The sequence below is a fragment of the Calliopsis andreniformis genome, chromosome 5, assembly GCF_051401765.1.
Source record: "Calliopsis andreniformis isolate RMS-2024a chromosome 5, iyCalAndr_principal, whole genome shotgun sequence".
NCBI classification, from domain to species: Eukaryota; Metazoa; Arthropoda; class Insecta; order Hymenoptera; family Andrenidae; genus Calliopsis; species Calliopsis andreniformis.
This window is the reverse complement of record NC_135066.1, coordinates 8753181-8777235: the sequence shown is the minus strand read 5'-3', so window position 1 is coordinate 8777235 and position 24055 is coordinate 8753181. Positions and strand designations below refer to the sequence as shown.

The 24055-nt window shown below is 38.0% G+C and overlaps 1 protein-coding gene across 1 annotated transcript; it reads right to left on the bottom strand.

The window, feature by feature from the left end:
• Nucleotides 1-498: 498 nt before the first annotated feature.
• LOC143179154 (uncharacterized) lies at nucleotides 499-23926 on the bottom strand. Its single transcript, XM_076378237.1, has 5 exons — nucleotides 23269-23926; nucleotides 22862-22909; nucleotides 3694-3828; nucleotides 2229-2680; nucleotides 499-1771 (listed from the first exon to the last, which is right to left on the bottom strand). Exons 1-5 carry the CDS (start codon nucleotides 23554-23556, stop codon nucleotides 991-993), a joined length of 1704 nt encoding a protein of 567 aa, XP_076234352.1. The 5' UTR covers nucleotides 23557-23926; the 3' UTR covers nucleotides 499-990.
• Between the last annotated feature and the right edge of the window lie 129 nt (nucleotides 23927-24055).

The window sequence follows — 24055 nt, the reverse complement described above, 5'->3', positions numbered from 1 at the left end:
GATTTAAGTTTAAAACAGTGGTAAGCAGTATCAATCTTTTATCCATATAATTGCCTTCAATTATCCATATAATTGCCTTCAATTATCCATATAATTGCTTATGTTTTAATAAGTAAATTGTTTGCTGGACTTTTAAACTTTCATTGAAGTTTAGTAGTGATGATTTAAATACAAAATTACAATTTTCAGAAACTATGATACGATTAGAAATGGTTGGTTTGTAGTTAAAAAATCACTCAGTTTGTTGGTATGCTGAATATTTTATGAGTCATTCCTTTATATACAAATCTAAAGAAATTAAGATATTATTTGTGATAAATTAATCGTGGCAGGTCAATAATTGTAAATACAATTTGAACACAGAATCTTAAAAATCAGAATTAACACACGAATGCTTGCGAGCTAGTCTAATTTATAACATTTTCAAGTAATGCAATGTCAGAACATGTAAAGAAACATTTTCAAATATAAAATATGAACAATTTTGTGAAACACTTAAAATTCTACTTTACTTTTGGTATTAGCATAACTTGATATTAATGCTTCACAATTGTCAATTACTCCATTGATATAAATGTTTCATATAAATTTTACAAAATGTTCTGTGCACACTTAACAAAAAATGCATAAGATATTCGCGACTATGCATTGTATTTCAATTCTATAATAAAGCTCTAAACAAATTTGTATCCTATATTGCTGCATGAAATTATTCACAAAAGTCATGTCGCAGTATCAAAAGCAAAAAGCTCTTTAAGGAGAAACATGAAATAGTCACATTTCCGTTTTTTTTTCTACATATTTTTTTGGCAAGGAACAAACAAAATGCAAAATGAATAGTTAACATTGTTGAAAAACATATTTACAACAATTATACTGTAAATATTCAAATGTGTTCAACATTTGCTCCCAATTCCTTTTGTAAATTCTAAGATATCAAATGCATTCATTAGGACTACTTTGTTTAGAAACTGATGGTCGCATAACAGTTCAAACCCAGACGCTCAAAGACTCTGTTGTAGTCTGAGACGTGGTGAAGCTGCTTCGATGTTGCTTGAAAAGAGCCTGAATCTCGATTGGAGTCGACGACCATCTACGATGTCTTGTTTTATCTAAAGGTACCTCTGGTAAACCAACCTCTGTGTGACAGCCTCTGATGGGAGAAATTGGCAGAGCACTAGGTAAACCAATTTCTTGAAATGAACTCATAGAAGAAAATCCACTTTCGTCCTCAACGCTGCTCACACTCGCAGCTGGTTTCGATTTCGAGGACCTCTCTTTCTCTTTCTTTTCTGCCTTTCTGTTGTACTTATTTGGTGTAGATGTTGGCGTATACAGAAATATACCGTCATGGTCTGGTATGGAAACATTCAGAGAATTACTGTTTGGTAGCCCATCTTCCTCTTCTGTAGTTTTGCTACTTCCTGAGTTCAACGAGGTAGCATCGAGAGACCTTCTGACACCAGGAAGAAGACTGCACAGACTTCGCTCCACCTCGACGACGTTAGACGACGTTTTCAAGAAAGAAGTTCGACTATCGTTATCTATACCACGATCACTAGTGGGACGCGTAGAATGAGCAGCTGCTTCCTGTAACATCGTAGAATTAACGAAACTATTGTTCTGCAGAGAGAGAGGTGCCTCGTTGTAATGGTTACTGTGACGATGATGGTCTGTCGGCGACGGAGAGGATTCATTGTGTTCGATCGACATCATTTTGGCTAAATCAGGTTCCCTCATTGTAAGCAACGATTTCACAGTTTTCATCAACCTGTAATAACAATTAAATAATTAAAAAATTATAATTATCGCACAACCCTAATAATTCTTGATACCAAAAGCTAACTTCTTTTTGTCATATGATCAAAGGTAATTAATTATTACAGCAGTTTCTATGGATTTTGAATACTCCTATAAAATTTCTTCCATTATCTAGTCATGAGTATATCACAATTACATTTCCTTGACAAATTTCATTTACTATTCATTTACCGTTTAAAGAAACCACACATATATATACTCCCCCACACACGTTCACGCGCAAGATATAAATATGCAGATTTAATAAGACATAGGAATTGGAGTACCTTGCGCTATCTCCAATCTTTGAGTATACGATATTAATATTTTTAACCAAACCAGCGTACAGTGGACGATGAAAGAATTCTGCTTATATCAAACAAAATGACTCGAACATCATAATTTCAAGGTCCAAGCATTCTGCTTACCTAAGTGCTTCCTGTGACAGTTTTCCAGGTGGTATTTCGTTCGGATCTAACTCTGGTTGTTTGGGTCTTCTATAAACAACACCCTCGTGTGTCTTATTGAGATCTTGAGATTTATTGCGCGGCGGCGTGCAATGCACGGGATCGTTTCTGCGCAAAACGGACCAAGTGAACTCGCGGTAGCCTGTAGTACATGGTGAGATCTGAGTGACAGACTTCGCCCTGTTGAAACGGGACGAGTCTGAAGAGGAGGATGAAGACGCCGAGACGGCCCGATTCGGTGAAGAGTCTCCGTGTACCGCGTGGACGCTGCGGCTACGAGGAACTCGGCTCGTCGAACCTTTGTCCTTTAGATTACTCTTCTCGTGAAGAATATCCAGACTTTTACGTGCTCGATCCAGGAAACGCACCACTTGCTCCATCAGAGAGCGGTACATTTGTCTGTTCGCCTCTATCTGTAATTGCAGTAAAAGAAAACATTAATAGAAATATTCTTAATAATGTTATTATGTTATAGCAAATGTATAGAGTGTTTCTAATATGCTATAGTCATCATATATAGTTTGTTCACTAAATCGAAAGAGTAGATGACAGTTCGATGCGCACGTGGTCGATTACTACGGTTGCAGTTATTGGCTGCGAATCGATTCCCACTTGTCGATTTCATTTCGCAGATAATAACTGCAGCCGTAATAATCGGCTACGTGGACGTTGAACTGTCATCTGTACTCTCTCGACTCTGTGGACAGATTATAGATATATTCACTCATTGTATGATACATATCAAAATAATGAAAATAGTTCGTGCATACTTGTGATGCTAATTTTATGGTATTTAAGTATTGATGTAGGTAAACTAAGTTTAACAAATTTTTTGCATTCTAATTTCAATGGCAATTTGACTAATTATATGCCGACAAAAATGCGTGGAGCCAATTGTGAGCGTGGGATCTGTTATTAGAGATGCAGTGTGTTAGCGAGATATTTTCTGATTACATATAGCGATTTTACACATGCTACTACAAATTACTGTTAGCATACGGAATTATCGAACACTTGATTAACACAGATCGTAGGTAATTGGAGCTTTCCTGTGTAATCAAATGTAATACGATTTCTTATTCAAGAATGAGCGAAAAATGTAGAACAGTATCGATTTCCATAACATTCTGTTTTCAAGGAAACTAATTTTGAACACTCATAGGAGATTCAAAAGCCAAGTCCGATCGTTCATTAACTTGATTCTCTCGTAAACAAAGATCTCAGCAGGAAGCTACTTTATTGGGTGTATTTCTACTTGGTTTCAAACAAAAAATGTAGTTTTTAGTGCTTGGTTTACCTTAACATTTTTCGGCTTTAAGCGAAGAGGATTAAATAATCGGACCAAGGTAATCCGGTCGAGAACATTACCAGTTTCCCTTGTGCCTCAAGCACGTTAAACGATCGTCACCGGTGATCGCATACAAACCTGTTTCAGCTGCCACTGCAAAGTTTCGATCTGCGTCTGAAGAAAGACATTGTCGATCACTTGTACGTGCGGCGTCTGATTCGACGTCAAAGTGTTCTGCAATCTTCGATTCTCCTCTATCAGCGATTGGCATTGCTGGAAAAGAATTTAAAGAGATCGTTTTAATGAAGGATACACTGATATGTTAATATCATTGACAGACAGCATAATTACGATTCAGAAGTTCGTAGGGGAGAAGTAGCATGAATATGACATGTATTGAATGAGAGGTTGTAATTGTCTCAAATATAGTGAATTTTTCTATGCATATATTAAATATATCATAACCTACATTATGATTATTCAATCACATCTAATTTAGAGATTAGAGTAATTCTTTTTTGTGCTTCGAAATAAAGTTTCTCCTATTTTCTCGAAATGTTTAAAGATACGAAGTTGTTTCTAGCTGCCAATGAATTCAATTCAAATCCTTCGATGCAATCTGTGGTAACAGCAAGAAAGGGTATCTAGCCTGCGAAACGGCTTCCCCGAATGCAATAATTGTTTCAAAAGAGGAAAGAAGCGCGACGTATAGACGCGTTAATACAAGTTTTCACCTTGCGTAGGAGATTTTCGCACGGTGGAGTGAACACAAACCGGCGTTAGCAGAGCATACGACGCGTATTTACTTATAAGAAGATCGCTGTTCCAGCAGCTCTACACGTATTTCGCTTGGAAATAATACTTTGTTCCAGCGGATCGTTGCTCTATCGATTACGCGATTCGACACTACGTAGGCGTTGTTATGTAATTAAAGAGAAAATGAAAACCTGGGCGGCGATGAAAATCACTCATCTCTCCTATTTTAGGAATGGACTGAGTACTAGAAATTCTACAAGCATTGTACGTTTTCTGTCATATTTATCTCGCGGAAAATAAGAAAAGAGTGAGGGAGGAAGAAATTAATTAAACGCTAGAATCGTCATTAATAATTGCCGTGAGAGTGAGTCACATCAGAAGTATCATTTAATAATTAACGATAACTAGTAATCAATGAATTTCCTCCTTAATAATTATGCAATTTATAGTCGATTAATTTATATTTTCTTCTTCTCTTTGATTAACTACGATGCACGCAGCCTAAAAAGTAGATATTAAAATAAAGTAGATACTAAAGTAGATATTAAAGTAAAGTAGATATTAAAGTAGATATTAAAATTATAGAAATACTCCAGATTTTATGTAGATACTATACATGTCTCGAAAGTCTTCGTATGGATACATGTATATGAATGAAAAAGTTCTCTGTAAAATTGAAGTGCTGCCAATTAAATATTCCAATCAAACACGTATAAATAGCTTCTCGATAGTGTCGTTAGGTCTTTATTTCGAGTAGCCTGTTATACCCTTCAATAGGGCCCTAACAAGCACGAGAAGACTCTTGTGTTTGAATCATTCGAGTCACGAGTCCATTATCGGACAAACGATTATACATCGACGATCGATCACCCATCGAAACCCTCTCGAAATCAACAATGCACACCTTGGAAGAATCAAACAGAGGCCCTCCACGTGGAGCTAACATTTGCATCTTTTCTTTTTTTCTTTTTAGTGCTTGCCGTTAAAGACGGGCATAAAGGAGGATTCGTAGGAACACGAGGTTCCTGACATTTCCATACAATGGCGGGAAAAATACGGTACGGGTTGCGAGATATCCGGCGATGGGCCATGGTTGATAACGAACCCAGGACGCGAGAGATGTTGAAAGGATTGTGCGTTCATCGAGTTCAACTGCCCGGTTATTATTATTGTAACGACCCACAGAAATGCTGTCCTCGTTTACGGTTAAAGAGATTTTCCACGATTATTTTTCAAAATAAAAATGTACTTCTGAAGTAGCATTTGAATATCGAAAGTCTTCATCTATTAAAAATGTTAATAACTGACTTGCAATTGAGAAATACATATTTGATTAGACAATATTTTAAAGCTAAAGACATTTAATTGGTAGAAAAAGACTGTAATTGTCGCATTTGAAAATAGAATTGTTTCCTACTAGAAATTAGAAGCAGCCTGTTGCTCGTGCAATTACGTTGTACATTGCATATTTCATCAGCGTCCTCGCTTTGATTCCTGTTCTAGCGATCGATTCAGCTATTTAAAATCCACGACTCTGTGAAATGTTCTATTAATGTCTTTAGTTCTCTATTTATAGCTACTAACACAGGTTGCAGGTTTTACCATTTAGCCGCTACACAAGGTAAGTACACGACTGTGTCTTCGATTTTCTAAACAGACGCTCAGGATCGCCTGATGGACGATCTTACCGCTTAATCTACGTGAAAGGGGCTGCCGAAGAGCTTAACAGCGTCATAAAACGATTATTAAAGGATCGTTTTACCTGCGTATAAACGGCGATCGTATATAAATGGGACCCAGTAAACCGTAATCTAGCCTGTTTCCTTGCTGCATGCAAAATGTCGCTAATAAACTGTAGTTGAAAGGACAGTCAGTCTTGTGTTCGAAAAGGGCCATGAAAATCCACTGGCAAAATGAATTCTTACCGAAAACGTTAAATGCATGAAGAAGAATTAATTTTTTGGCAGAGATATGAACAATCCATAACGAACTGATAACAGTAGAAAATTATAAGTGATAGATGACAAAATGAAGGAATAAATTAATCTATTATTAGAAAGTGCAACAACGTTTCCTTGTCAATTTAATTCCTATATTTTTCAGAGTTCAAACTGAATAAGTAGCTCTAATCACTGCAAAATTAATACTTTCTTCATCAATTACGAGTATATTTGTGTTGTACAAATGTGATTCCAAACCTCAGATCCATAAAGATATCTAAACACAAGTTCACAGGTACATGTCTTTGATCATAGGCACAGATACAGATACAAGTAAAGCTACTTTGGCCAATATCCGGACACAGGTATTTCGGTCAATAAAGCGTTTTAAGGGAGTCTAGTGAATGGAGACATTTCATAAGAATTTAAACCTGGATGTTTCACTAAAGGGTTAGAAAAGATTACAGGGCTTCACAAGCGAAGCCATTGTTACTTTCGTCGAGGCACCGACTCCGAAACAGGTGAATTCCGGTTGTTGAGGGGGAGTTCAAAGTCATATCATATATAATGTGCAGGTATATCGCCGAAAAGATTTTACCACCCTTAGGTATTAGGATCCCAAAGACTATTTAAAATACAATTCGTCTGTCCTATACAGGGTGAGCCACACGAATCTTTACAAGTTATTTCCTCAAGGTTTACTCAAGATATAGATAAATTTGTTTTAAAGCTTAATGGTGACCTACTCTATTTGTCAAATATATAAAATCTCGTTTAAATAAGTACCTATAAGCTTGCTCTCAAAAGAGATTGAAGAAATGGAGCATACACATGTAATTATTGAGGTGTGATGGCAATGAAAATAAATAAAAATCTGAACATATTAACGAAGAATTAGAGTAAAAGTTAAAAACAATATAATAAAGTTCAGTAATACAATTTTCTTCTTTAAAGAATCTTCTAATACAATTTTAATTTTTTCAATTGAGGAAAACGAAGGTTGTATCTAACCTTTCAATTTAAAAGCACCTGATTTGATTAGATCTGGCCACAGATTGGCAAGACCTGATTTTCTGTTAGTAAATACATAAACCTCGTTACATGTTGGTGTTCTTAGTCTTTTGTTTTGCAGTAAATAAGATCTCATTCGGTGATTAAAATTGGCTATATATGAAACACTAATCACATTGCAACGCGTGTTTATCAGAACTGTCCTATTAAATTCATGGTATAAGATCATGATAACAGCATTTTGGAGTCACCCTGTATCGATACGCTGGTCGAGTATATCTACTATATTTAGAAACTGAACGTTCTTGATTGCTTGGTACTAGCAAGCAAAATTCCCCCAACTTCGAAATGGTTACGAAGGAGCCATTGTTTGGCCCTTCCAGGTCACAGGATTTAACGTTATTTCAGGTAGATATACTTAAGGGATCAAGTGAGAAATTCGGTTTACGACAGTGCAGTAGAAACCGACGAATTTCAGAGGGAATGCATTCACTGTGCAGTTACAATACGCTGCAATATAACAAGGGATATTTGAAATGGTTCAACGCTGGTTTGTCCCAAGAATTAATGGATATACCTGTATTCTCAGCGAAAATAAAACTTTGGACATTTGCTGAAATCTTAAAATCGCAGTTCTACTTTTCTAAAGTGTGAAGTCATTTTTAATAGACCCACTATCATTATAGATACTCCTGTTGCATTAATAAATAACTCACTTTACGTACTAATAAATAGTACACTCTTTTTTTGAAATAATTTACACAATCTGCTACAATATAATAAACGATAAGAATCGGTGTTACATTAATGAGAAATTATGGCACCTATGAATAGATATGCATATTTATAAGTTTTAAATTTTGATTTTCATTAAGGATTGATGAAATGCAATACAAACAGTTAAAAAATAGAAATGAAACGAGAATACAACAAATTCATCGGCACGTAAAGTAATAAAAATCAACTATCTATACCACCTTATTGGGTTGGGCATCATCTACCGTAACATCAACGAGTGACCATAAATGTAACATCATCAGCAGAGCAGTATCAATTATGTGCCAACTATTTACGAGCCACCAATGTGAAAAAGGATGATGAGACAGAAGGTAATTTCTAAGATAACCGAATAATAAAACGATAATTTTCAATGACTAATTTGAACAAAAAACTCATTGTAAGCACGCTATTATATAAATTAGCAGAAAATGTAGATAACAAGCAATGCAAGTGACGACTAATTAATTAAAATGTAATTAAAAAATACTTCATCCTAATTAAAAAATGGAAATATTTCAATTTCTGTCACATTTCAAGAAATCACTCAATTTGTACAGTATATAACTCTCTTAAACTTTTTTAAAAATAAAACTACTCATTTCTGACACGTATAAATATTCAAATCTGCTTTTATTTTCAGAATACTAAACAATTATTTCCGGAGATGTCTAATTTTAAATATTCATTATAAATGTTTAAATAGTCACGATTCAGCACAAACTAGATTGTAGAGAATAGAAGATATTCTCACGAAGGAAAATGAAATAATACTTTCACCAAAAAAGCGAAAGGTGAAGAACTCATAACGAGAAAATATTGTGCCTAATACTCCTCGGAAGAACCATGAATCGTTTCATTTAAATATCACTGCATTTTATGATCAATGCATTTCTGCACAAATAACAGAAAATGGTAACAGTAACAAAATTGCAAACCAGAAACGAATGAACTATTCAAATAAATAACCATTATTTCTCTCCTCTATGCAATTCGGACACCTGACTGAAGTTACGTTATTCGTCGTTGAAACAAAGTTTCGATCGAGTCTGTTTTCACGGAATCACGACGCGACGACGGGTGAATTTGTACGGAAAGCTGAAATTTTTAGTTGGGACCCAGAGCGGATGGGGTTTCCGCATGGTTGCTCAGCTTGAACCGTCCACTGGCTGAATACTATCGTGACGTCACTCGCTACGGTCACTGCCTGAATTATTCAGTATTCCTTCGTTTCCACTTGTACACACCGAGAATTGGCTCTTTGTACAACGTCGATCGTCGTTACGTACGTGCCTTCTAACGCAATGTTAAATAGAGATGGGATCAAGTTCAACGGAGGACTCTGAGAACTTCGGTCGAACTTGCATTGCCAATTTGATGATTATCATGGCTAAAGAATTGCTCTTAGAGCCTTTGGAAAGTTCGTGGTTGGGATCGAAACGAAGTTCAATGTAAGATGTGTTAGGGCACGTGTCCACCTGAAAGGTGTTTACTATAATTGCTCTTAAAAGTACTCCCAAATGTACCAATTAACAGTTTGCGTGTTGCTCTTGGTGACCACTCTCAATTGTGTGTACTACGTCCACTTATAAACTTGATTTTATTGCAACTCGTAATAGATACTCATATTCTCAGGTGGACACTTACCCTAAGACTATTATTCATTATAATCGATTATGTTTGAAATAGTTGACCCTTGACGATATCAGAAGGATCAGTGAAAGCTGTACGTCAGCGTCAACAGTAAGTACCATTCGAGTCCCGTGAGAAGTCCCCTGGAAGACAATGCCCCTAATGCTTTTCAGAGGATTTCTCATGGGACACGTATAATATATACATGTTATCATACATTTAGACTAGTTACTTTGGAACCCCATGGCCCGCTATTTAATTGCACGTTGTAAGTCTGACGCTCTTTTTGGCTGGCCACGCTCTAACAACTTCGGTTGGGCAACTTCTTGGTTACCTGGTACTTGGTAGAGTAGCTTATAGTTTCTTATGGGGGAGTTGCCACAAGTGGAAAGCTGTCAGTGCGCACTTCCTCATAAGAAGGCATGTGTTCGATCCTGGGGAACTATAAAGTTGCTCAATCAAAGTCGCTAATGTGCGTTTAACCTTACACAGATTCTTAGAAAAAAGGCTTACTGACTACATAGTGTGTTTTGTGAAAGAACACGCTATTAATTCAACTGTTTTATAACTACAAGAAATGTGAACAATAAATTTGCTGATCGATAAATCATAATAATCAAATTTACTACCTAAGAATTGACCCTTTATCCTTCGACTATTGCCACTAGTTAAAAGCTTGCCAATATTGACAAGATTACTATTTTTCGAGTTTATAAATGAATAGTGACTATTAAATATTGTTATTTAAAAATAATTATTATTGACTGCACAGACAGAATATTTCTTCCTAAATGTTAGAATCCATTAACTATAATACAGTAGTCTTTAGAAGTGGCTAACACGTGTGGAAATGCTTACGGTATAAAGGGTTGAGAGATCCAGGTGTTCAATGAGTGTGCGTATTGATCACCTGGCCGCATGCGTACATCCATAGTACACACGCCCAAACAATAGTCTGTACATAGTTTATATTAATAATTAGTACCCCATTATAGTGTTTCTTCACTACAGGTTTCAGCTCATAATACGATTTACAATACTCAGAAGTTAGAGACAGCAGTTAACATCGGTTGACAAAGGCGACAGGCACCGACTAGTAACTGTAAATAATTTAACTAATTACGAAAACGCAAGTGCCCCATTTTTATGAATGTACTCGAATAAGTTGACTTATTATCTAGATTATAAGCAATCAAACTTGCATTTCTTCCAAGTGCCAATTTCTGAGCTCTGGACAATACATCTATCTGATAGTGAGATTAATTCATGTACTGGTAATCCAGTAACAAGCAATATTCGCTTACTCTAAATAATTGTTATGGTACATACAATGAATATATGTATCACAATAAAGCAACGAACTTATAATGACGGAATATTATATCGTCTGTAATGATAGTGTATACTGAGGGAACATTATTAAAATATTCAATTATGTTCATCCAAAGTAGAGTAGGTATAGCAGTAACTAATGTAAAGAATGTATTTAACTAGACAAATAATCTGTAATTACTAAAATCTACAATCCGAGTCCCGATTCTGCTCAAAAAGCGTTCGTCCAGATCGCGGTCTCTCCTTGCTAGCTGATTTTATCACCCTCTCGATCGCAGCCTTGAACACCGTTCCATTCGTTTCCAGATTTCACATGATCTCTCTCTTTTTCTTCGGCGAGTTTGCAATGAAAACAAAAGGACTTTTACCTTGTCTTTTTCCACAGATCGCTCGCGACCCTAAGTCCTCGATTTCGTTCGAGGACTTGATGGAATACGCCGACTGTCGCGAAATTGTTGAGACGACCGGAAACATGAAGAAGCTTTTAGAAAAGGCTAACAAAGGTATACATGTACTACTGCTTCCGTTTCGTTTTCAATTGGATGATGGTATTTAGATTTAAATTGACAAAGAAGTAATGAATCTTAAAAATAACTGTTTTTGTCGAGATCATTAGTGTCTTTCTTTAAGATGTTGATTATTGTACGGTATTTCTGGTTTAAGTGGATGTATTTAATTATCTGACAATTCTTTTTATCATCAACAGCTAGTAAGTTATTGAGATCGTTCGTTTTACGTAGTTGCTTCACCCTGTATAATTTGATAAGAGTCAGGCAAACACAGCGTAATAATCAACGCGTTAGACGAACAGCTTGGCCCATAAAATAAGAGACACTTGCTCCAAAAGTAGATAGCAGATTACAAAATACACTTAGGTACGTAGCTCGTTTTATGAAACCTTTATTAATTAATCTAAAGACCTTAGGCAATGATAAACATTTTTGAGTTATACTTTTGGCAAGCCTCTTATCAGTCAGCGAGGTTTTATCGACCAAACAGTTTCTTCATGTTTCAACACATTAACGAGTGATTACACGGATAGACAAAGTTTCATGTTCGTAGACATATGAATTGTACTTGCTCTGGTCTAGCAACATTTATCCTTAGCAAAAAATTATTATTTAAATTCACGAAATTTACATTTGTAAAATGTTCGTATATTTACATATGTACTACTAGAACCTGTATTTTCCTAATTTGTCTTCCAATATTTAAACAATATTATACACATAATAAGTTATAACTGTTTCTCTTTCTGACTATGTATGATTAATTTAGAATGACTAATTTAAAGAATGGCTGAACCAAACATACTTAATGCATGACCTTCTACAAAAAAAATAAGATTTCCTATGACCTAAAAGCCAACTAAGAATAAAATGATGATTTACAGTCTGTGTGTATCTTCACATCTAATCTGGACATAATGTTTACTAAACAAGAATTTTAAATATTTTCGACAGACCCAATCTTTCTCCCTACATGCAAATAATGCATCATCCCTATATCTGTAAACACTGTGTCACCTACTGTGTCACCCAAGTATACCTTGAGAACCTTGAGTTACCCTACGTTCTACACGTAAACAATGCTGATTCATACCGCCAGAAAACTTTCAAAATCCCACTGTTTAAGTACTTATGTAAGGTAAATATCCCAGTAGCCAACCATGTCCCGATTTCGACAATCTTTTAACCCTCGGTTGACGTAGTACATATCAACTTTGTAACGAAAATAATACAAAGTCCAACACTGTGACTTCATTGCAAAAGGTGATTCAACATAAAACTCTCACAGCTCTTCAGAATTACTCCTAGAATTACTTAGCGATTCAGTTAATTAATTTTGTAGGTTATTAACGTACACACGTAGGTAGTGTTGCAATCAATCTACGAGTGTTCGTTTTATTTTAAGAGAACACGCTGCGTACAATGCTTGAAACTGAACTCTGATTCGATCGAGATTCAATGTTAATTTTCTAGAAAATGAAATGAATTGCAAATAACTTTTATCTTACACTTTGGAGACCTTTTTTGTTCTGCAAGAACTCATGTTCTAAAACACTTTCGTTTACATTGTTAAATACTGACAAACGATCAATTTTGGAGTGAGCTTTAACTATCTCTAAGCTTAATATCCACACAGTCAGACATTTAAAAAGAAAGTCAACCTATGCTTCAATTAAATCCCGTTTCTCGTAGCATCGCGTTTCCACAGAATCGTGCCGCGTATTTGTTTTAATAATTAATCTTAAGATAAAATCGAGAAACGTGGCGATCGCAGAGGCTCGTTTCATCGAGAGAAACATCGACCGAAGGAGAACAACACCAATACCGTGAAACATAGAACGTATGCAGATGTATATAGAACATATGTGTGTACGTGTATCTACGGTGTGTATGGCTACGAGCGGAAATGGAAAGAGAGCATAGCGGGGGAGGGGAAAAAATAAAGGAAATAGGAAGAAAAATAATTTCAGCATTCCAACAAGACCAGCGGCGCCGCGTGCGCGGATCCTCCTAGCTAAACACCATCGTCTGGGCGTTCAGCACTCGTTGGTGGACCTCTCTGTTCGTTTGACTGGAATGCAACCAAAAATAAATTCGGCGACGGAGTGCCATTTTGGAATCGTTCCTTAATGCATTTGTCCCCCTCCCTCCGCCGCCACCCCATGCCACTGAATCCTCTCCTCAGCCCTTCTTTTATAGCTTCATTCTGTCACATATCTTGTCCATCGTATCGTGTTTCCGATCTCTACGCTTGGTCATGCACCTGCGCCTTCGAAATATTTGGAACAATGACACACTGAGATCATTGGTCCCTGTTTCTTCTCTTCCTTTTTGCTACTGGGAAGGTAGGGGAGAGGTGAGGTGAAAGGATAGTTTTACTTTAAAATAGAGCAGCAAAATATTGAAAGATCGCTCTAATTCTAATTATTAACATCAGAAAAGTCAGTGATCTGTAAGTGTAACGATACATGGTAATAATAAGGTTTTAAAATGCTTAAAAAATCATATCAAATGCTTAATTTCACGAGTTCATGAACAGTCATCTGTCGTGTCTCATATCCCTCGTCCTATGCAATAACTTTATCTTAATTAATTTTGTACGAAACCTGTTTCGTCGCAGAAACAATGCGTAAACGTTATCCCCACTGTCTGTATTTGAACCGCGAACGCATTTACCGCTATCCGCTCGTGTTAAGCATCTGTATAACCGTGTTCGTGTTAGCTCGCAGACCGAGAAATTGAACTGAATTTCCATTCGAATAATGTTGTTCCAAACTCGGATAAAGTAACGTTTATATAATACACGAATTATTAAGCGAGCGCGCGGTCGCGCGTACGTGCGATGGAAAAGCAATGAATCGTAACCCTATCGGGATAATACTCGCGTAAAATGTAATTTCCGCGCACAATGAGATGTAGCGACAGCGCAGACGTTGAATACTAATCACCGTGATGATGAATCACAAATCAACGCCGCTGTCTAACTGGATGGATTTAACACCCCAATGAATGATAACACTTTCCAGGGGAATTTTCCTCTTCCGTTCAGCGAGAGTTTAGAGGAAGTATCTTAATAAGTTTGATATAGAAAAGGAATTTAGCTTTGGATGCCATCGAGCTGAATTTTCTTAGTCCTATTTATGAAAATATGCATTTGCATAAATATCCACGATTTAACTACCAAGTTTTATTAGAATTGTTTAAGATTCGAGATATTGAAACGTTTGGGGGAATAAGGACATAAGTCATATTTTAACAAAAATCGAGATATTTACATAGAAAGATATTCCAAGATTAATGTAGATCGTCTAACAAAAGCTATTCCACCAAATCTTCGCGTGTATCGAAAGAAAAGTTTTCCTCTGCAGATCGGAGGTGAATCAAGCCAAGAGCAACGAACGTGCAACTAATAGTGCGAAAATCAAGCTATAGCGTTGCTAGACAATGACAAACTGGAATGCCGGATGTGGGAGCTGTGGGAACGATTTTCAGTGACACCGCGCTATCGTGTCTTATCTTATCGTTCCCTGTAAGAGCACAATCTTAACGGTTCTGGGTAATTAAACTGCAACTCGTCCGATGTCGTTAACCAGTTAATTAATAGTAATAAATCGATTGCTATCCGTTACGAATCGTTGGAAGAAAGTGGTTAGAGATGGGCGATCTCTGCGTAACGGTTCATGAAGTTTGCATGAAGCATCAATTGAAAGGATTCACACGGTACACGATACAATTAAGGGTGAACGTATAACGCAGCCTGTGGGACCTGAAAATATTGGACCAATTAACGCATTGGCCAATATGATGTACCTGTGAGACTTCGTTTAATTAGAATTGGGTAGATTTTTGTGCAAAGGTTACAAGAGAAGTTTCAATTCTTTATTTAACGCGTTGCGTACTGATCGCGAGATCCGAGAGTTTCGTGAGAATAGGTCGCGTTTTCAAGTGATAAGATTTAATTACAATTAGCTGTGTAGAATATACGGTATAAAGAACGTGTGAACTGAGAACCTCCCCAAAAGGTGGAACAATCAGGTGGTTATTGCAAGTATAACAAACCGACATTTATGTACATCGGTAAATGGTTTTATGACGTTTTGTTCTGTCTATCGATTTTATCCTGTAAATTAATTTACCCTAATTCGATATCTTTGAATATGTCTTTAACTTTACCGATTTAGCGCCCAGTATGATCTGCTTAATTCCATAATACAGAAAGCGAAGAGAAAAATGACTCTTGCGGAATAAACGAGTTAGAAAAGCTCACAGGTTTAAAAACCTGCTGCCTCAGAGCTGAATCGAAGGTATCTTGGCCATTTTCCACGCAAGTCGACTTCGAAGGGACCTCTTTGTTCTACGCGGCATTCAGTTGGTGGTAGCCAACTGCGAAATACGCGGAATGATCAGTCAGCAAAATGCTCTGGGGTCTCTCTTTCATAGAAGAGACTCGATGCAATTCTCTCGGTCTTTTTTCGCGGCGCTGAAACGCTGCGCTTCGGCTACGAGCGTTTCTTTCAGGAACGGAAGGATCGTGAAACGTGGAATTTTGCGCGTGGAAGGACGCTGAGAAGGAGAGGAATTCAGTGGTGCAGAAAATACGTTCGTCTGGTTGGCTGTAGGAAATCGCAGTCGGCGAACTTTCCTTGATCCATCTACGATGCTCTTTAGCGTTGCGCAAGCCGCTTTGAATAACTTTTCCCTGTTTTAATTATTTATACGTATTTACGAGTACTTTCTGCCATATAAAATGTAAAAAATGAAATTGCTTTTAATCTAGATGCGAAAAATTGTACCATTTAAACGAATCGCATGTTTTGCATCGTTTCTGACTCCAGGGCTTGAATTTCTTCATATAGGTATAATGCGCCTAACAGGTACATCATATTGAAGATAACATGCGCGTTATCTTCATGTTTCTACGTTGTTCGAGGTTTATTGATAAATACTCGGTTCTTCAAATATCCTCTCAGAAATAAATCTAGAAGAAATTGAAGCTGTGTCGGCGGCGAAAGCTGCTATTCGTCAGAAAAAAATTACGAACAGAGTGTACGAACCAGCCCAGCACTCGAGATGAAACAATAAATCGAGGCGTGAAGAATGGAGAAAAATTGAAAAGCTGGCTACCGGGAAGCCGCAATTGTAACGAGCATGTTCCGATCGAAGGAAACGAATGCGAAAGAGAACGCGAGTCCCGCGACTTTCGAAGAAGAAGAAGACCGCGGAACATGGAATGTTAGGGACGTGAAGACGCTCAAGGTCGAACTAGGGACAAAATTAGATTCTACAGCCTCTTTTCTATGTTCCCCGTAACGTGAATTTGCTAGTGGTGAACTGGAGGGAAAAAATAAACTTCACGTATCTTAATCTTCCATTTCTTCTTACCTCATTGATTTGAATTGTGGTATTTTTTAAAGAAAATGAAACGTTGTAGATTGATTATCGTCTGTGCCCTATATGAGAATGATGAAGGCTCGCTCTCTACTTTTTCTAATGGAATATCTTATGTTGTACCATATTGTGTAAGTAACTGAAGTATTAACACTTTTACAGTCTGTTCTATAATTCGATGGTATCGTTTCTTCTTAATAGTCAGTTATGACCCTAATAGTGTTTTAATGCTACGTATTACTGTTACTTAACGAATTTCTCGAAATAATGTAACTGATACAAAAAAAGGCATGATCCTTACAGTTTTCGTTGATGACATTGCACTGTCTATAATGAAGCTAGTGATAAATTAATTCCAGGCTTTATCAATCACCTTGTCACGTGACACTCACGACTAATCGCGTTTCTACGCGCGAATATAAGACTCGTCGAGTAATTGAGCTCTGGAAGTAGTGCTTGCTTTGATCATCTTCTCGATTAAACCAAAGACATTATCGTATGCAAAATACTTGTGTAACATTATTTAAAATAAATATATTCGGAGAGAGAAAGAGAGAGAGAGTAACTCCAAAAATGATCAATTCTATAATGACAGCAAATGTTGATTGCTTGAGACTTTCAACAGTGACTAAACCTTTAAATAATTGTCTTTGATATTTAGTTATTTGGAATGGGTAAGAAGGGACACGGCATTCGAGACAGAACTAGCACGAGACTACCAACAAGTACAGTAAGTAGTAAAATAAATTATTTCGTAACGTTTCCTGATCTCACGAGGATGAGATCGCCTCGCGAAATTTAGCTGCAGCTCGAAATCATGCGGATACAGGTCTACGATTGTATGAAATATCATACGCAGTGAACTTCCACGGTCCAACGATCTTCATATTGAATGTCAGATTGTAAACTACGCCTCGAACGAGAATATCGGTCGTCGAATCAGTCACGAGAATGAGGTTTTACGATAACAGGATATGTCCAATTCTAACTGCACGAATGTAATAAAACAATGTGCAGAAGAAAATACCTACTCTCGTGTCAACTGGGAATTGTAGAATACTTTGTTCAGTGACCAGAAGATAAGGGACGCGATAAATTACAAAGAATCAAGTCAGACAAGTTACAGTTCAAGGCTGAAATTACCAACCCAAGCCTAGAATTTTCCATAGGTCATCGATGATCCACATGTGGAACTCATCTAGTCTTTCCCCAGAGATTAAGAATAGCAGAGAAAACTTCAGTCCAATTGTAAGCCGAATTGCACAATACGAATTAAATTCATATCAAAAAGCATTTACCTAAGGTGGATTGAGTGCAAGTTGAGGCCTCGTTCTCTATGAAATCACTCTATGAAATTTTGAAACTTTCCTCCTTACAATGAACAATATAAAGAACAGCTTAATGCATGAAAATTCCTTAAAATATATCCCATTGTCCCAGCCTCTTTAAGCAAAGGGCAATTTAGTTATTTTTCCTTAATTTAAATTTTAATTGATTTATTTATATACTTTTCTTAATGCAAATATGTATACTGTAGCTATGAATTGGATTAAGCAACTGAAATAGAATTATTCTTTTAAGACTTCATAATGACATTGCACCTAGAGCCTCTAAAAGTATAAATGGGGCCCTGCAGATTAACGACTGTTAACACGAGATCCAGATGAGACAACAGAACCGTTCCCGAGCTCTGAGACACCTTCAAACAATGAGTAGCAGCACTAATTGTTCATTTGTCTCAGAACAGGCCACCCTGTATAAATTGTGAAAGGTGTATCGTGGGCAGTGTTTGAACCGGCGCGGCGGCGTGCAGCGGCGTCATAATGGCGTGATGGCGAAAGGTACACGGGCGAGGAATTAGAATCACGGGCGGCGCGAAATTCCACTCGTCTATTTTTTCACCAAAGGATGGAAATGGAGGAAAGCCAGAGGGATCGTGGATTCAGCGAAGAGCGTGGGAAAACGACCTCCCGGTTTATATCGTTCCTCCGCTTGCTCTGACATCATGTTTTATATCTAATCTCCAATTTATCGCTCTGCAAACGAGAACACAGATGAATCTTACAGTTAGATAGAAATCTGCCTGGAAGCTGTTGAACAGTACCTCCTCTTAACCTTTACAGTTTCAACGCGATGAACGCCCATAGGCGTAAGAAAAAAAGATACATAATTTGCAGATGCGGCAGAGGGTTTCCGCACGCAGTACTGAGAATATGGAATTCAGTGATCATAAAAACATAGCGTACGTTAGAACGTCAAGTTCGTCTGAACACGCATCTACTGTAGCCTTATTCGTACGAGGAATAGTTCGAACATATTCGTCAGAACCTCAGTTCTTCAGAAAAGCAATCCATGGTAACCGCAACCTTATATGCCAGAAACAAAAAATAGAAGAAAATCAATTACAATAATGTTTTCCTGGTATTGAGAATTTCCAAGAGGATCAGCAAGATTTTTCGAATGTTAAAATCTGAAAAATACGCAACAGTGCATTTCCGCTCCGAAAAGCGTCGTAATAGTTAAACGATGCCCCATGCTATCAATCGACGATCTCTTGTATCGTGCTAGGTCGTCAGTGAACAGTCGCGTTATTTTAAACCAGTTTCACCTACATCTGCGTTCACCTATCGTCCCGAGTGGTCCGCTCATGGACGCTCAAGATTCGAGCGGATTACGGGAATTTTCTCAGCGGGAACTATTCGATTGTGGCAAGCGAAAGCGTGCCGGCGGGTTGTGCACGATGAGAAAGGAACAGAGGATCGTCTATAATCGGCTCGTACGCGTATACACGCATGCAACCGCCGCTGCCTCGATGCGTTTTGCAACTAACAGCGGTCGATGCACACAGCGCGTATCGCCTTGTCGCGCGCGGTATAATTTCCCGCGCGACTCGTCCTCCAGGATGATGATTATTTCCAGAGCCGTGGACAACTAGGTAACCTTTCCCGCTACTGCGTCTATCCACGCTGCTCGTTAATGAACGAACCATCAATCAAACGCTTCCGGCCTGCTGGACAGTTCCTCTGAAGGCACCGCGGATTCTGATGCACTCGATGCTACTGCCTCAGGGTAATGCCGCCCATGAACATTAGGATTTGTCGTACGATTTCTTGTACAGTTACATCTTGCGTGTATGTACTGTTGGATGTTAGTAGACGTTAGCGAGAGGGCAGAGGAGCAAGAAGAATGCTCAGCTCCCTACGAGCTACAAGTAGTAATAATAGGTGTGACCAATTTGGTCAATAAAGGAAATGCGAGTGTGGCGTCTTTAGGAATTTTTTTCTACGGAGACAATCAGAACCACTGACATTTTTAGAGTTCTTAGTATGTAGTAAGTAAATGCATCTGGATGAGAGTCCTAGGGCTAGAGGAAAGTGGTAGTATAGACGCCACTTTTTTATTTTAATGAAAGTGATCAATATTAAATATACCTATTGCATCGATAATTATGATAACTGAAGAAGATAAGATAAATTTATAATTTTATCGTAGACTAGTATATATTTACATGGACATAGTAATTTCCATAGAATCCTAGCATTGAGATTGAAGGACCTAATGGAGTTACTGAAACAGTGAAATAATCCCACATGTGGTATCATTGACGACTTTCCATTATCTCAAATCAATACCCTCGAGACGCATACCTACTTCAAAATTTCGATCAGACAAAAGAACAATTCCTTTCCAAGTCGACAATGGAACACCAACACTCGAAAGGAAAATTGGGTGCGTTGCACTTTGAACCCATAAAACATTGGCTGGGAAATTCCTGGCTTTCTACAAGTACCTCAGTTCCGAGCGAGATCCCTCAAGCTTTCACTCAACTTCGGTCAGAGACTTTTAGGAGGTGCTCTGTATTCTTTTGGGAGCTCGTTCGTTCCCGAACGCAACGTCTTCCGATCAGAACAACCGATTTCCGCCGTCGGACAAAAGTCTGGCCTGATGATGACGAAGTCCGGAACTCTCGATTCGAAATCCACCTTTGTGCAGTCGGGTGAAAAGGACACGATCGCGAGAAAAGGAAACAAACAAGTAATTTCGGTTGGTGTACAAGTACGTGCGTGCACCGACATCCTGTTGGCCATGGCATCGAAAAAGAACAGGATGATGACGTCACGGAAAAGGGGAAAAAGCGACACGTTCACGCAACGCGTGCTCGTATGTATGCACCCGTGGACAAAACGCGCAAACCTGTCAGTCGGAGTGGTATCACGACTGATAATTACGGAAGGGGCTCGAGCGAACTTCCGCCCAGTAAAATCTATCCGATGAACATTTCCTTTAAATAAAAACGCTCGAGTTCATTCGAATCTTAACAAATCTATTTGGAAACCTCGCAAGCTGAAACTTGCTACTGAAGAATCGGGCATTGAAATCACTGGGACATCATTGAATTACTTAGCGATTTGAATGATTGGAAAAGTCAATTATTTAAGTTTAATTATGAAACATATAAGATAATAATAGTCATGAGTTCGTAAACTGGAAAACTTTTAGGCAGGTACATACTTGCTCAAGTCACTCTGGTGTTTATATAGTTCATGTTGCTAATTAAATAAGTTGAAACGACTAAAGGTACTTATCTATCCAGTTATTATCACTGTTTACAGAACAAAAACATATATGATATTTTTAATGTGAATTTTACTGTGAAAATTGATATTATAAAAAAATTTTAATTTACATAATTGAATTTAAAGTGAATTTAAATTGACATTTGAAACATAATCCTTTTTATGAAAAAGAGTTTCTACTACGCTTGAAAGATTAATCTAAATGGAAAAGTAATATTTTACCGAAATTTTGTTCAAATATACTTTCCTTTAAATTATTGCATTTTTAACCATTAGCAGAATTAAGTATTCGCTCCACTTACATTCATCCTTTTATTACTTAGTAGCAAATGAAACTAATGCGAAGGTAAATAAAACAGTAGAGAAGGGCAACATTAAGAAGAAATCGCCTGAGCGTTACAAGGGATAAAAATCGGACCACGTTAGCGACATTTCACGCATTCGTGACTCGACGAGTTCAACTTCCGGTGCATCAATAGGAACGGCTCGCGCGAGTCAGTAAAACGGAAAAAAAGAGTACCTAACAACTTCAAGGTTTGATACATAAAATCAAAGTAAAACCAGCTGCTACGTAGAAATTAATTACCATAAAATTAATATGATCATAAAATTAACTCCATTACTGAATAGATATCGAAAGTAATCGTTCGAGAACGAAAAGAATGATCTTCTAACGAAATAACTTCGTAATTTATATCTCACTAAAATAATTATTTACCTCCAATTGTACTATAAATTTCACTATATACATTTTCTATATTTTAATAACAGAAGTCTTCGAAGTTGCTAGAACGCGAGCTATGTACGAATACGAAGTTGAAGTCGGGTCAACGGAATCTGTACCGTTGCGTAAGCTTGGGGGCAACGACAATAATAACCGAACATTTAGTGTTTCTTGGAAAATTGAGACAACGGGTGCAACACACAAGTGTCAAAATAACTGAACTGACCCGACTGGCGACCGCGAAACATTCGAGCCAGTTATTTTCAGTAGGTATTGCCGCCGTGAATCGTTTCCAGCGGCGTTCCGCGATCCCAGGCCGGCGAACGATGCACACAAATTTGGAATCGTTTCGCAGAAACGCTCGGCGAGCGGAGCAAAAAAAGGATCAGAAGGGTCTAGCAACGAGAAAAACCGTCGCTTATGGTCAACGGTTCTACTGAATTGCGCCGCTAATACCAGAGAAGCATCCTGCGCATGCGTACTAGTGTGGCATGCTTATTCGAATTCCGAGTTTAAATGTTTTACGCTGTTACATGCAGCGATGTATCGGGAAATATCCAAGGAATCTTAATCGAACGACAGCTGCGCATATGCCTCCTTTACGAATCTAAGATTATCCTATGGGAACGACTGAAAATATTCAAGCAAATGTGAACTTACTTTTCGTAGCTTCTCCAGTTCATTGGCATCCGCTGGGGGTTGATCCGCCTGTAAGGAAGGAAAACAAATTTCATTATACGGGTGAAACTTATCGCATATTTACTAAAAATGAAAAAAAGAGGTTTGAGATAAAAGAAAGTTGAGAAATTTGTGAAAGAGGAAAGAGAATTTCTTATTTTCATGCTATTCTTTAGCCATTTTGTAGTATAATACGTCTTACGAAACAAATGATCGACGAAAATAAGAAAAAGGAAGAATTGTTCGTCCCTGGTAATATTGTAATACAAAAATGTCTATTTCTATAGTATACATGCTAGAAACAGAATATATTTCAAGAACGTAATTGCCTAATACACTCTACGCTCTAAAAAGTAAACAAATAGCCGTCGAAACTCATTCGTACTCACTTCGCTCTTTTTCCAAACATTTGTCTTATCCTTAGAGACAATGCGATTGTCGAGGACCGTCGTCGTGCCGTTACCAAAATTCACCAGGGAGAAAAAATTGTTGATGTTGTTATTGCTATTTCCATTCGTCTCTGCTTCCTCGATGATGGTGTTGTCGAGCAGCTCGTAATCCAGCGACTTGGTGTCACGGCTATTAGTCACGAAGGAACGCGCGAAGCTGCTCTTGAAGAAGTGTTCCAGTGACACCTCGCTGCCAAGAGCGAACTCCACTCTCGGTACATCGCCCATGATCACGGAATTTCGTTCACGACAGTTCACAAAAAGAACCCGCTACTCCAGCTCCTAAATCTAGGTTAATACCTCGTCAGATGTTTAACCCGGAAACTAGACGACGACGGTGGTGACGGAAGACGCATCGATCTCTTGCATCTCGCTAACCTCAGAGGTCAACACTGCCAACCGATCACCGCGACACGCGAAACGGTTTTTCGTATTGTGTACGCGGGCCTCTCGCTTGTATTTCACGAGACTGTCGATAATTTACGAGTCACGCGAATCGCTCGAGTCCTGACGATCGATTCGATTCCACCGTACAGGAGAACGCCACGGCGATCGAGAGATCGGTAACATCACACGCGTCTCGAACATACAGCACGCCACTGCGTGTCAAACTGACAACGAAGACGCTACGACCAGAGTTCTGCGGACCCTTCGCACCGCTTCGCACAGCTGAACTCTGAAGGAGATCAGGGAGACTCCAGAACTCCAGTTCTGCGCATGCGCTCCC

Excerpts from the sequence above, each read along its gene's own strand:
- LOC143179154 (XM_076378237.1), bottom strand. The coding sequence starts at position 23,556 with ATGGGCGATGTACCGAGAGTGGAGTTCGCTCTTGGCAGCGAGGTGTCA. Across the intron at positions 22,910-23,268 it reads ATGTTTGGAAAAAGAGCGAA|GCGGATCAACCCCCAGCGGA; the intron begins GTGAGTACGAAT and ends CCTTCCTTACAG. Across the intron at positions 3,829-22,861 it reads AACTGGAGAAGCTACGAAAA|CAATGCCAATCGCTGATAGA; the intron begins GTAAGTTCACAT and ends ATTCTTTTCCAG.